Source organism: Chelon labrosus (genome assembly GCF_963514085.1).
Source record: "Chelon labrosus genome assembly, chromosome: 4".
Lineage (NCBI taxonomy): Eukaryota > Metazoa > Chordata > Actinopteri > Mugiliformes > Mugilidae > Chelon > Chelon labrosus.
Window position 1 is genome coordinate 22,485,600 of NC_140340.1, and position 14,308 is coordinate 22,499,907.

General features: G+C 39.1%; 1 protein-coding gene across 2 annotated transcripts; it reads left to right on the forward strand.

Moving 5' to 3' along the window:
- Positions 1-635: 635 nt before the first annotated feature.
- tomm34 (translocase of outer mitochondrial membrane 34) lies at positions 636-10,925 on the forward strand. 2 transcript variants are annotated; one of them, XM_084543012.1, is made up of 8 exons: positions 636-1,007; positions 2,644-2,793; positions 3,101-3,200; positions 3,687-3,839; positions 4,363-4,538; positions 5,646-5,793; positions 6,770-6,896; positions 8,240-10,925. In XM_084543012.1, exons 2-8 carry the CDS (start codon positions 2,664-2,666, stop codon positions 8,339-8,341), a joined length of 936 nt encoding a protein of 311 aa, XP_084399138.1. In that variant the 5' UTR covers positions 636-1,007; positions 2,644-2,663; the 3' UTR covers positions 8,342-10,925. The 2 variants fall into 2 exon arrangements, with proteins under 2 accessions (XP_084399138.1, XP_084399137.1); XM_084543011.1 differs by having other exon boundaries at positions 640-1,147.
- Positions 10,926-14,308: the final 3,383 nt, after the last annotated feature.

A 14,308-nucleotide genomic window follows, 5' to 3' on the forward strand; every position in this document is an offset into this window, starting at 1 on the left:
TGGTTCAGTTTTAAACATATTCAAATAAAATGAATTCATAAGAAATGAAATAAGACTTGAGGATTTTAGGTCTTGTATATGATAGTTTGACTTCTCTGGTCTCAACAGCTGGTAAAAGAATATAAGACCTACTGAGGAACAGGCCATCTTTACATTCTAGACAAGATGCAGGATGCTTCACACGAAAAACAGTGTTTTAATACGTTTTTAATCCAGCTATGATGCAACTATGGTATCAGTCAAATAACATTAACCTTCAAGGTATTTGTTTTAGAGGTTTTTGCACTACCTTTCAAACGAAAGAAAAAAAAGTGAGAAATACAGTTTGAGTGCAAAAATAAAATTATTAACAGAAGCCTTTCAAAGCACTCATGGTCACTTTACAAAAAACAGCAACACATACATACAACATGATAATAAAACAATACAAAATAAAAGCAGATTTTAAAGTATATAGAAATGAGTTTTTTTAAAAAAAAACAACACAGATATGAACATTCAGTATTTAAAAAAAAGATATTAAACGGCAGTTTAGCGAGATTTGCTCCTAAGCCCCATTTGCTTTCAAATATCCAAAATAGAAACCAAACATTTGGTGTACTCTGTCGAATGGGGCATTTAATGGCTGCGGAAAATATGTTACACACTACATCTCGAAAGTAAAGTAATATTATAGTTGGTCAAAAACAGAGTGAATCAGTAATAATGTAATTAAATGAGTCATTATTTGTCTTTATGTGTCATAATAATCAAAATACGTTTTAGCAACATTGATTATATTGTGGCCTCTTAGCAAATGAGTCAGTGCGGGCTACGTTATTTAGAAGTCCGACACTTTCGTAGTAACTTGAACGCATCGTTCAGGGAAACCGATACAGTACAGCTGTAAACGCAGAAGTTACTAGAGCCAGCCGGCGACTTCTTTACTTCCCCCTCCGCATAAAGCCCCACAGCGTCCCAGGAAAGCAACGTGGGTTTGAACGAACGGGACAACACAACTGAACAGAGTAATGTCCGTGTTTACAGCATTCAACACGGGTTTAGATATTATCGGGTGCCGGTAGTTGTTCAAAACGTTAAGGAGGTCTGTTGTGTTGTGAAGAGGACTTCCTCGCCGTGTGTATCCATCTCTCAGACCAAGTAGCCGGTAAGAAGTGCTAACACCTGCTAGCATAAGCATTGCTAGGTTAGCAGATAGCAGTAATAGCTAGCCTTTTAGGTTAGTTATCATCAACAACCATCTAGTCTTCACTTCAGTTAGCATAACGAAGCTTGTGAGCTAACTCTGCTAGTAAACGATACACTATAGGAAGTAAACGTTACTTTAAACTAAATGCAAGTTGGATTATTTAACCACGATGTGTCTCAACTTAAAATAAACTTCGTTTCGACAAACTGTCATTAGCAGCTACAGCTATACAACTATTAGCAGCTAGCTGAGCAACTGTTAGCTGTTAGCTTAGCAACTATTTGCGGATAGCTGAGCAACTATTAGCAGTTAGCTAACACAATTTGTTAAGCTAACGTATAATTGGTTTGGGCGTTTGAAACACAATTTGCGACACTACCGGTAAATTATGTAGTTGTACAATGTTTACTACCATTTATACTGATATCTTTGGGTTTGTTGTATAGTTTATCATGTTTATTTTCCAGGATGTCAAGAATTAAAACAGTTTTTAGAGTTTTTAGCATATTAGAGGGGACTCTGATGCAGCACATTTCAACAGCAGCAAGCTATGCTGTAGCCATCTGTACCTAATAAACTGACCACAACATGTGGCTATCACTACATACAGATAACGACTAAATAGATTTAAAGCATTGTCAACATTCCCTGTAACGTTATTTGAATTTAACTCCAATTCAGAAAGGCTTTGCCACTGGCTTGGGCTTATAGTGAGTGCACCTAGTGTGGCTAATCTTGTGCTCTAATACTGGCATGGTTAAGATACGTATTTGTACAGATTTTTATGTTATTATTTTTATTATCCTTTGCATTTTGCAAAAATAGCCCAGGACCCTGTCAGAAAACGCCAGAGCAAGCAGCAATACTGTTTTAACAAGATGAAACCTTGGGCACAACATAGCCACCTGCTTGAGGACCGGCCAGGTAGTGACCGAAAAAGAGAGAGAAGAGTAGGGAGGATAGAAAGAATAGCAGATAAATTAGATTAGATTCAATTAATTCATACAAGCATCTGGATGAAGCATTTATGCAGCATATAAACAAGACATAAACAAGACACAAACAAGAGAACGTGATACCAGGTGATGCCAGATGCACAGAAAATTGATAATGGTTTAAAAAATATATTTTTAGAGACAGCATTCAAAGTATTAACTTTATAAATGATTAGGGAATGTTCAAAGTTACTGTTAAAAGGTCAATAAAAAGGGCATAAAGCTATGTCAGTGAATACAGTTGTTATATTACAGATGAGGATAATTTCCAAATTTATAAGGTGTCATAAGTAAGTTGGAGTGTTATCCATGATATTTAGGTAGGAATGGATAACTAAGTGAACACTGGGAGGGTTGGTGGGGCATAGACTGCAGAGGTCAGAGAAGAGATAAGGAAGTAAAATGCAAAAAAATAATTGTTTTCATTTGTAATTTGTTTGTGTCTTGTATGTCTTTCAGGTTACAGTTAAAAAGAAGACATGCCTCAGAAACAGAAGTCGAAGTCCTGGACGGAGCTGAAACAAGCTGGAAATGAAAGTTTCAAGACGGGCCAGTACGGAGAAGCCACCAATTTTTACAGCCAGGCAATCAAAGAGCTGGAGAAGTTCAGTAAGTATTATTTGACTGAAACTGGTTATGTACACAGGGCAGAGTATGTATTGATATCTGCCTGAAAAGTATTCCACTTTACAGAAGTCTGCTATAGCTGCCTCTCACTTACAGTGAAGGGTATTGAAAACTGTGATCAGTGCAAATGTAATAACTGCCTGCTGATTTGAGTCAGATAATTTCCAGTCAATTTTTCCACCTGAGTAGGTGTCGCTTTCTTTGACAGATCTTTGACAGAGTTATGTGTCATGTAACAGACAGCTCAGGATGTTTTTGCTGCTTTTAAAGATTTCTTTTTCCTGTTAAGGTAAAAAGAACCCAGAAGATTTGGGCATTTTGTACTCTAACCGTGCAGCCAGCTACCTGAAGGATGGCAACTGTACGGAGTGTGTGAAAGACTGTAACATGTAAGTGTTTTATTGCTAATTTACATTTGAAGTCTCTTACAGTTCATACCTGTTTTTATTTGTATTTTTATGTTCATATGTTTCTTAAATATCACATTTAATGCATAAAAGTGAATAACAGTAATTATCTGGTTATCATGGCATCTGTCATTGGGTGCGATATATTAGGCAGCCAATGAACATTTTGTCCTCAAACTTGATGTTAGAAGACAAAGATATTAGACCAGTTAGGGTGCCCACACTGACCTGTCCATGGAGGCCCCAGTTTGCAACTTGCAAGAAGGATCTAATCCTAACATGTTGGTGCCAGATACCACAGCACACCTTCAGAGGTCTAGTGAAGGCCATGTTGCAATGGGTCAGGGCTGCTTTGGTGGCACAAGAGTTACTTACACAATATAATGTGTTTATACTTTACTTGACAAAATGTCAAACATGTAATCAGTACATGTTTATTTTGCCTTGTTTTGTTTTTTTTTGTCTCAGGTCTTTAGAGTTGTTCCCATTCAATGTGAAGTCTCTGCTTCGTCGCGCCGCTGCCTACGAAGCTTTGGAGCGTTACAGACAGGCTTACGTAGACTACAAAACTGCTCTACAGATCGACTGCAACATAGCAGCTGCTCATGACGGCACCAACAGGTAAAAGTTTCAGTTTAATTTAGTGCTGGGTGGTATATATTCTTTAAACACTCACTTGCCAGCTCAGAAGGTACACCGGAGTAAAAACAAGTGTATTCTAAGGTAACAGTCCTGCACTAAAGTTGATGTTGAAACAGCATCAGAAAGGTGGTAATTGAAATGTATGATCATTTTGGATGATGTGTCTTATGTTGCTGTTAAACTGTATTGAATTTAACACTAAAGTGTTTGTTATGTAGCCTAGCCCACTGACTAAAATGCCAAAATAATAGAAACATGTGTTTGTACAACACAATACAATCGAATAGTACTAGGAATTCATCATCAGGCTGTGACATTTTGCATCTTATTTAGTCAGGTTTGCTATTTGAGATGGAGAGTAATAAATTCTTAAATATATATTCAGTGCCAATCTGCATATTAGTAGCAATATCAAAGCTACTTTCTGGTGGACATAAGCACTCGGTGACATGTTTTAGTTTCTTCTCTGTTAACATCCTTTTCACTGTCACCTGTTTCTCAGGATGACGAAGGCCCTCATAGATGCCGACGGTCCATCATGGAGAGGAAAGCTTCCTCCCATCCCCACAGTTCCTATGTCTGTGAGGGAGAAACTTACCCAGCCAACTGCAACCAACACAACCACACAACCGAAACCTACACCTCAACAGAACGGCAGCAAACAAACAAGCAAACCTGGTATACACATTTATGTTACTAGTGCATAAAGAAATAATATATTTCAAAAGCCCTATTAGCACAGCACTAGTTTTTCCTGGTGAACTGTAGTAATGTGAAATAATTGCAGACATCGTTTGTGATCTTAATCCGGTGCAAATTGTCCATTTCCCTAAATTGGAAAGTAAAAATGACACCACAAATTACCTATCTACCTATACCTATCTGTTCATTTAAGAATTGTGAAGGCAGTGTTGTAAATCAAAGTTTGGACAGATGTTTTGGTGCAACGTCGAGGTGTTGCTGGGTAGCATGCAGACCCATTCAAAGCTCAAAACCATTAGAGAAGAACAAAAATGTGAAGGATGATTAGATGGGTGATATGTGTGGCAGCAGATTTAGATGTGTTGAACAGGATAAGCCAACTCGGTTTACTCAAATTTACTGACTATTGCTGGTTATGATGTCTCAGCTACTTTCCACCAATTCGTGTCAGAGGTAACATTATGCCTCATGTGCAGTGACATCTTGACTCAATAAGTGAAAAGAAGCGGAAAAAAGCAGTAAATGAAACACAACCGTTAAAAAAAAAAAAAAGTACAGTTGCCTGTTTGTACTGGATTGGTTTTTAATCACAGGACGTCTGTGTTAGGAGTAATATGGTTGGTAATTTGAGGTGTAAGTTTTACTAGTGGAATTTTGGACGTGGCAGATTCGCATGGGATTAGTTACAGACGACCTCTGTAATTATTACAAATTACAAGATGTCCCCAGGTAAAACAAGTCCCATGCAAACACAGTTTGTATTTTGTGCCGTGCATTCACGCAGGGCAAGCAGACGCAGGGAAGGGTGTAATTTTTAAATTACATTTCATCCTCAGGTAATAGCAATCCCATGCAAATAGTGCTTTAATGAATAAAAATTGGTTGTGTTAAGTTTATGTAGCATAGAGACCAAATTTGTTTTGGCAAATTTAATTTTGAGGTTATTACTCAAGAGATTTGTATATTCAAACCTGCTAAAAACCTTGTTTTTGATTTCGCATCAGCTCCGTCATAATTTAAGGAGTGAGGCAGATTTAAATCCCTTTCTTTTCTACCTGTCTGACCTTGTTTGTTTCTGACCAGCTCCCAGTGATAAAGACCTAAAGAAAGCCCAGGCGCTGAAAGAAGAAGGCAACGCCCTGGTGAAGAAAGGAGAGCACAAGAAGGCCATAGAGAAGTACAGCCAGAGCCTCAAACTCAACCCCACGGAGGTGACGACCTTCACCAACCGGTGAGACACATCTTCACACGTACAGAACATCTCCATTACCTCCTGGCAGTCAGATTTGTTTTGGGTATGACGTAAACTGCAAAAAAGGGGCTGTAGTTAAAAAATAAATAAATATGAAACTGCTACAAACCTTTGAAAGTGAAGTTAGTGTTTGTTTAAAAAAAAATAAATAAAAAATGCTGCTTTTGTGTGGGAGCATAATCTGATCAGTGTATTATTATGCATGTAATGAGTCAGCTAAGATTATGGCAGCCAATATTAAACAAGATGATAATTAACATATCACAGCAACACTACTGACAACCAGTGAGGTATTAAATAAATATACACCAAAACATCCTGAAAGTAGACAAAGAGAATCCAATCAAACAAATGAAACAGAAATATTATACTTTGATATTTGTTATATTTAGGACCCAATATTGCATATCTCTGAGTAAGTTAATTTCAAGGTCAAATTAGAGTCCATTTGTTCAGAAGTGTTTCTAGTCAATGTAATGAGACCTAGGTGTTGTTCAGTGCCCCGTTTAGTTTAAATAAATAAATAAATAAATCAGGGATTTGTCACAGTCTGATCTGTACAGCATGTTTGTGAAAGCGAATGATGGCACGTGTGTTTGATGTAGTTTGCAGTAATAGGGCTATAATGTAAGTGTAAATATATGAGGTCAGTACAAACCTTTGGACATGAAATTAGTGCTTGTTTTAAGGGTGGAATTATTCTACACGGACTCATTTGTGTGTGAGTGTAATCTGATCACTGCATTAATATGCATGTCATGAGTCAGCCAGTAAATAAACAAGATGATAATTAACATATCACAGCATCACTTCTGACGTTCAGTGAGGTATTAAATTAATAAATGTATTTCCACACTGTTTTCACTGTAATACGTGCTGGAGGCTTTGAGTTCAAGGTGAAAGCGGTACACTAAGCTCTCAGATGTTTGATATTCGGTGTATTCTCTGCGATCAGGGCGCTGTGCTACCTGTCGGTGCAGCAGTACGGAGATTGCATCAGAGACTGCGACAAGGCTCTGATGATTGACGGCAGCAATGTCAAGGCTCTCTACAGGAGGGCTCAGGCTAACAAGGAACTCCAGGTAAGAGCTCAACTCTTCATCGCTTCGGCCTGTCGTTCCCGAGTGGAGCAATCGGGTTTCCAAAAGTGTGGAGAGGTTTTCATGGTGAGCGACAAAATAAAAAAAGCATTTCCCGCGTTGATAATTGCTTATGTTTCCCAAGGCAGCTTTTCCACATCAGTATTCCACACACAGAGCGGACACAGTGAGCTCAGCACTCACAGCTTCGTGAAGGGAAACTCAGAGTTTGGAGGTTTGAATTGTGAACAGTGTCAAGAAAAGAGCCACGACTAGCTAATCTAACAGCCATTAGACACAGCTCAACAGTCTGATGGATCTTTCTTGCCTATTTCCACCTTATTAACATTGGATTTTTAGCTGGACTTCTAGTCTGGATAAGGACAGTGTCCAGATAGTCCAGAGTGAGTAGCTATGTCAATAGTTCAGTTTATAACAAATAACTGTGATCAAATTAACTGCTGCCGTGAAACTAATAAAATCCTGTTCCAAACAAAAGAAAAAATGTATTTGAATGAAGAAATATTTTCTGATTAGAGATCCCAACTTTACTGTTTAAATAGACACTAAATGAAATGATCATAAATATAATTTTATTGACAAAGTGGTTCTGCCTGATGTAGAGCTTCAAACCTGCTGGAAACATTACACAAGAAGAATAAGTTGTTTTTTTTCTCCTAATTTCATTGACCTCATTGAATTCATTCAGTAAAAAAAGATGACCAGGATATTTCTACATTTGAAACGTTCATTTTCATCTTTTTAAACACAACTGGTTTTTTTTCTACCTCCATGTTTCTGTCCCTGCTGGAAACTCTTCACCTGATGTTTACCCCACGTAGAGCAAACATGCTCAGAAAGAATGGATTTATTCCAACCAGAGAGAAACCAGCAGATCAAGAGTTTATATGATCCTACTGAATGGATTATCACAGGTTTACACCACCCCTCTAAATCAGAATGAAAGGTTCTTCTGTTCAGGCCAGTCTGTTCTAATTGAGGTGGTTACATGAAGCGTTTCTATTCCACAAAATAAGTTTTCTTAAGTATGAATAGTCAAAAAATATAAGAAAGCACACAGATTGTGTTAACTCATATACTTTTCTTAGTTCCTGACTGGTTTGTTTTAGCTCTTTGTGGTGAACTGAAGTTGCAAAAGCTGCAGTAAGTAGTATATTTATAGATATTTTGTACATCAACTATGGATCAAAATGTGAACAGTGTTATTTATTGTAAAACAATAATCATAGGACTCAGTCGACAGCATTTTACAGCTTTAATTTGAACTGTTTCTCATCATACTGCATTCAGTTTTTAATTTTAAATTTTTCTTATGATCCGTCCAGAACACCAAAGTCTGCGTGGACGACCTGAACACTCTGCTGAAAGTGGAACCAAAGAACACGGCCGCCATGAAGCTGCTGCAGGAAGCGCAGAAGAAGAAGTGAGGGGACGCCGGGGGGACTCTGGAGGCAGCGGTAAGGATCTGTCACTGCACAGAGCCAGACACAATGACTGGCTCTGTAAGAGTGACGGAAAAGCAGCTGAGCACATGGACTGTACAAAAGTAGTGGATGTTGCCTCTAGGTCTGAAAAGTGCAGCCAGTTCTTTCTGACACCAGCAGGGGGTGTCTTCACTGAAGTCAGACTTTGAGTCTATGAGAAAATGATCTTATTCCCTGACTAAACATTTTTCTGGTGAGTTTATGGTCTCAACTGATAGCTTTCAATAAGACCTGGTGTTCATTTTATAAATTAAAGACATATGGAGATTAAAATAGTCAATAAAGCATGGTATGTCTTAGGGTGCGGCTACCTTGTGATGGACCATTTGCATTCACAGCCGTCCATAAGTATGTAGACATAGCAGTGTGTATCCATGACACTGTGTAAATGGTTTTTCCAGTGTCGTCCATGTTTTTGTCTTAGAAAGTTGATTAATTTCGTAAAATTAACTATGGCTAATCTAATACGCTTCTGGCACATGTGACCAAGTTGAAGAGCACTGTGCTGCTTTAAGGTCCAATAACCTATTATATCTATACACGAGGATGTCTTAATTCACCCCTCACCAAAATCTGGTCACCTCTCAAAGACCAAGCTGGCTACAGCAAAAATGAAAGGGTTTAAAATATTTGTCCACAAGACCAACAGGTGACACCAGAGTCGCAGTGTCCACTTCTTTAATGCAGTCTATGTCCAGGCAGTGACATGATTCAACCCGCTTCCACTCGAAACCACCAGGCCAGTGTTTCCCAAAAGCTCCTCAACTCCCAACGCGTGTTTGATCTGTTTACGATCACATCAGCAAACATGAGCTCGGTGTCGAGATGCTTCCAGAGAACGCAGCTCTGGTCGTTTGTGGCGTGTTTTTTTTAAAAGAATGAAGATGTGTCGCCATTTTCAGCCTCGGAAATGTTTGTATTTGACCTGTTTTAGTTTGTCGGCTTTAAGTCATTCAGTATATATGTTTATTTATATGAACTGAAATTACTGACATGTCATCCTGAGATTAAACCTTTAAACCGTCATTATTAGTAAAAATTACATTTAGCAGGTGGCAAGAGGCCATCTACCAAAGGCACTGTCAGATTCAACAAATATTGTGTACTGTACTTACGCAGAGAAATCATCAGGGTTAGTTGAAAATGTTGGAAAATATTATGCTTAAAATATATAGTATGACGTAAAACAAAGACATGCAGCTCATCAAGAGAATTAAACTTTACAATCATTGCAGGTCCACTGCAGTCAAAAACTGAAATAATGCTGACTGTTGTCCACATGGATGCTCATTTAAGAGCAGAGGTATGGGGTATCAGCCCGTCTAAACATTAGTGATCATAAAGGTTTATTCTGTGTGTAATTTACATGTTAATGGTCATTTTGACATGTTCTGCACTCAGGTAGTCTACTTATCTACCTTATATTTGGTTTCCTGATGTTTTAAGTATGTTTGTGTGTTTATGTGTGTGTGAGCTTGCCTTTCTCAATGGATGGATATTCAATGGTCATGGCATGTGGGGTAGATACTGCAGAGCCCTGTGTTTTCAATATGGTTGTACGTTTGCAGAGCAGAGGCCTGTACTACGAAGCAGGGTTTGGGCTTTGAGACGTTGGGTCCACTTCTTGCCCGAGTAAATCGCTTCTGCTGCAAACTGAACCTGCTCCAGATGCAGTTCAACGTTTGTGATGCGGCGCAAAGATTAAGGCTAAAATTGTCACATCTGCAATAAGAGCAGTTTAAAGCTGCAGCTGCTTTTAAATTATACTAATGTGTTCACTGTATTTTTCAAATCAACGCTCTCATGCCTAGATTTGTAAGACTTGACTTAACAAAGAGATCATTTTATGTATGTTGAATCTGTTCCGTAGTACAGACCTCCGTCTGTGTGAGCGTTAATACCTTCACAGCATACAGCAGTGTACACATTAAGTTAGGATTGAATTAACTCAAAACAAGTACTCTGTCCAACGTGTCATCCATATCTCTTGGCTATTTCTTGCACTTTCACATTATTTTGGAGTTTTTGTGAACATCAGAGCATCAGTTCCTGTTTGAAAGGCTATGACATGAACCAAGTACTACTCTTAAACGGGTCCTTAGTACGTACTGTCTCATTTCTGTGATCTGATTGTTCTCCTGTTATTGTAGTGTAGAAGAAGTGAAATCTCATTATTGAACCTGCTGTAGCTCGGCATGTCCATCTTGCCTGAAGTGCCTGTCTTCATCTTTGCTCTGCCGCACTGGACAAGTTTCTTCTGAACAGCTAAAATAATTCAAATTTCTGGTTTAAAATAAATACACTGTCGCCTCACCACATATCTGAAGTTACTCCTTGGGGGAAGAGTTTGAGACACATCATGCTTTTTCTTGTTTGCACAGTCGAGCCTGAGACTGTGTGGCCACAGTCCAACACTGCTGGTTACTAAGAATGTTTTAGATCACTTTGTCATGTTCACTTTTTGTTATTTTGGTTTTTGTCAACCTGCTTCTGTTTTAACAGCAAATAAAGTTAAGAAACAGACGTACCTAGAACGAGCAGCTCTTTTTCTTTAAAGCAAAGCAACGTCGGTGGGTACCAAGTTGAACTAATCTCAACTTTGAGGCGACGATCGGGAGCGTCTGATTCAGTCGACTGTCATAACGTAGTAATGTTTAGCACAAGGAAACGCCTCCACAACATTGGTTCCTACCACCAAATTCACCATGGTAATAACGGACTTAGATCATCTGGTGATGGCGCTGACAGTATTATCTTTTCAACAGAGCGATAACGCAAGAAGACTAGCTCCATCTGTACATCAGCAATGATTTAAATTCTGATCCATTCACTCAGAAATATTAATGGCGGGAAATGTGCATGGAAGTTACCTAGGCCACCAGAGCCTGTAACGTCCCCTGGTGACCAACTGTCCACTACGAAGAGATGGACGACAGGTGAGGGGCTTTACAAAGCTCAAGAGTTTGTTGCTTGTCAGTTTGGAAGTAGTTACCATCAGTGTTTCCGTGCCATAAACGTTTCACATGTCAATTAACCGTACCGACGACTACCTTTTAGTCACCGTCTGAATGTCGAGGATTAGTTAACATTGGTACCTGCCCACTCCAGGTCACTAAAAAGGTCTTATTTTTGACTGTCATCTCTTCAAATGGCTGAATGTTATGAACGTTACATGGTTGCGTGTTGCCACATCGCTACACGTCTCTTGTGTACACCCCCTTGGTCTCCATGGCCAAGCAGCGTTCAGTCCTGTTATCCATATCTTGGGAAGAACTTAAGTAATGTATCCCCTCAAATGTGTCCTCATGAGAAAATAGAAGCTGAAAGAAAATTGAAGCTGTCAGTATCTTTTACATCCTTGTGCAATGAACAAACACCTCTTGAAAGCACATTTTGAAACTACTCAAGAAAATCAATCTTTCAAGGTAGAAAAGGGACAATGGTAGAGCTCTAGTATCTTGGTCTTTCTTCTGCGAGGATCACTCTACTGAAGTTTTTGTCTGAATACTTGAACTTTTTCCTTCTCGGCTGCCTGAAATCGAAAGTGCAACTAAAGAGCCCCCGAGATGAGAGATATTTATTTTGGCAGTGCACTCAGACATGACTCAGATCCAGTCTGGTACAAACGGAGAGGAGAAGCCAAGCAACTTCATTTTTAAACTCAAAAGAGCACCGGTCACAATTACACCAATGCGTCTTCGTCTAGGACAACGGACGAAAAAGTTACGTGTGTTTTAAAGCGACACATTTAAAGAAAGGCAGCCGTGTGTTGTGTTTGATTTAGACGGTTATTCTGAAGTCTGATTTACACACGGGATTGTTCTAAAATAGCCTTTTACCCAGACAGGCTTCTCTCTGCTATGTCCTGTGTGTCCAGCTGGATTTAAAGACGATGCACAACTAATTTTTATTCTAACCTCTACCTACAGGGACACACACACACACACACACACACACTAGCCGCTTGATCACATCCTTGTAAATGAATCTCACCAAGGCAACCTGTCAAACATACACTCCCTTGGACCTCACCCTGTTGACTGTGCACGCCAGAAAGACAATACATCAAAAGGTGACTCACCAGTGAGTCTAGGTGTGAGGTTAACCCAGTGACAGAAACAAGTTCAAACGGCTCCAGCAAAACTATGAAGAACAGAACCTGACAAATTCAGGGTGTGGTCAGAGTTCTGCTGTACAAAGGTAGGCGCTCAAGTTGCTGCTGAGAACGACCAACGTGGTCATAAGTTCAGAGTATGTTTTAAAACACACTACTTAAGCCATAAAGATAAAGCCCAACTTTCTCTTGGGGTAAGTTCCAAGTACATAGGCATGTTGAGATCCTGTAATTGAAAGTCTCACGCGTTACGTTTACACAGACTCTAGTATTCCACGAATGATGAGAATAAAAGCGCCTCGTGCAACCGCTGCAATTAGAACAGACCGGCCTGAACAGAAGAAACTTTCAATCAGACGTAGAGGGCTGGTGTAAACTTTTGATAATCCCTCCAACGGGAAAATAGCAGCTCCTAAGAACCATGTAAACATTTGATCTGCTGGTTTCTCTCTGGTTGGAATAAATCCATTCTTTCTGAGCATGTTTGCTCCATGTGGGTAAACATCAGGAGAGACAGAAACACTGACGTACATACAAAACCAGTTAATAGAGCAAGCGTTTGAAAAGATGAGTGAAGCTGGAATCAGTGTGGAGACATCTTGGTCGCCTTCGACTGAATCAATTCTGTGCTGTTAATAAAGTTTGTATAGATTTAAAAAAAAATAAAAAGCTTCTCCTTCTGTTGTACACCTCTGTGCCAGTTCATTAGCTAAACCCCTCCTTCATGACTCATCTAATCTTCAGTTGATGTTGAAACCGTGTCAGAAATGTGGCGTTTCAACTGAATGATCATTATGGAGGATGTAGTTTGTGTTGATGTCAAACTGGATTCAGTTAAGTGTTTCTATTATTTAGCCTAGCCCTCTACAATTCAATAGTTCTGCAAACCACTGCATCCGCAGCTCTAAATTGAAACTAATGCTGAATATCAGAACCTTCATGAAGATAAGATTTAGTGCAGGACTGTTATACTAGTATGTTTTGTACCTAGTGTACCTACTAAAATGGCATACGAGTGCATTTCTGGCATATATGGCGCTCGTCAGCGCTCAGTATGTTTCTATATTGACTGAAGTTTGGGGACATGTAAACATCTTATCAGAGATGGTTCAAAACTGAATCCATGTGGACCGCAACACTGAAGCCGCAGAATGATCCTGGTCCATCATCATCTTTGTCTGAATCAATTCAGCGTTTGTATCAATAAAGTTTCGTTAATAACGTTCAGTTTTATTTCTTGCAAATTTGACGATGCACTGCAGGCGGAGCCACTTCGACAAAAGACAAAAAAAAAACCCGATATAATAAACTGATGTTTGGGGGACATGTCAATCATTTTATTTACTGTTCATGTAAACAGTTAAGTTTGAGTCTTTAATCAGATCTTCAGGTCTGGGGTGAGGTAGTCATGTGCTGTATGTACACAGCCCAAGATGACAAATTTATTTTGCATTAAATACTCAGCATTTGACCTTTCTCCCAAAATTCATGGTGCAGTATTTATTTTTTTGCAAATTAAAAATAGTTAAACCGGCATTTACAGGGACTGGAAAGCTGTAATATTCGTTTAAGTGGAAACAAACCGTCTTTAACAAAAGAAATCCGCGGTATTACGCTCGGTACATAAGAAAAGTGATCACAAATAATGCCAAAGCAAGGTGGCGTCTACAACGCTTGATGCGTTGGTCAAAGAGTTAGTTTCCTTGTTCTTCTTTGAAAGAGAAGGTAGAGCCGGTCGTCCAATAATCAGAGGGTTGGCGGTTCAAATCCCGCTCTCCCCAGTCGCTGTTGTAGCA

Coding starts and splice junctions, on each gene's coding strand:
- tomm34 (XM_084543012.1), top strand. CDS start 2,664: ATGCCTCAGAAACAGAAGTCGAAGTCCTGGACGGAGCTGAAACAAGCT. Junction 3,840..4,362: donor GCTCATGACGGCACCAACAG/GTAAAAGTTTCA, acceptor CCTGTTTCTCAG/GATGACGAAGGCCCTCATAG. Junction 6,897..8,239: donor AGGCTAACAAGGAACTCCAG/GTAAGAGCTCAA, acceptor TGATCCGTCCAG/AACACCAAAGTCTGCGTGGA.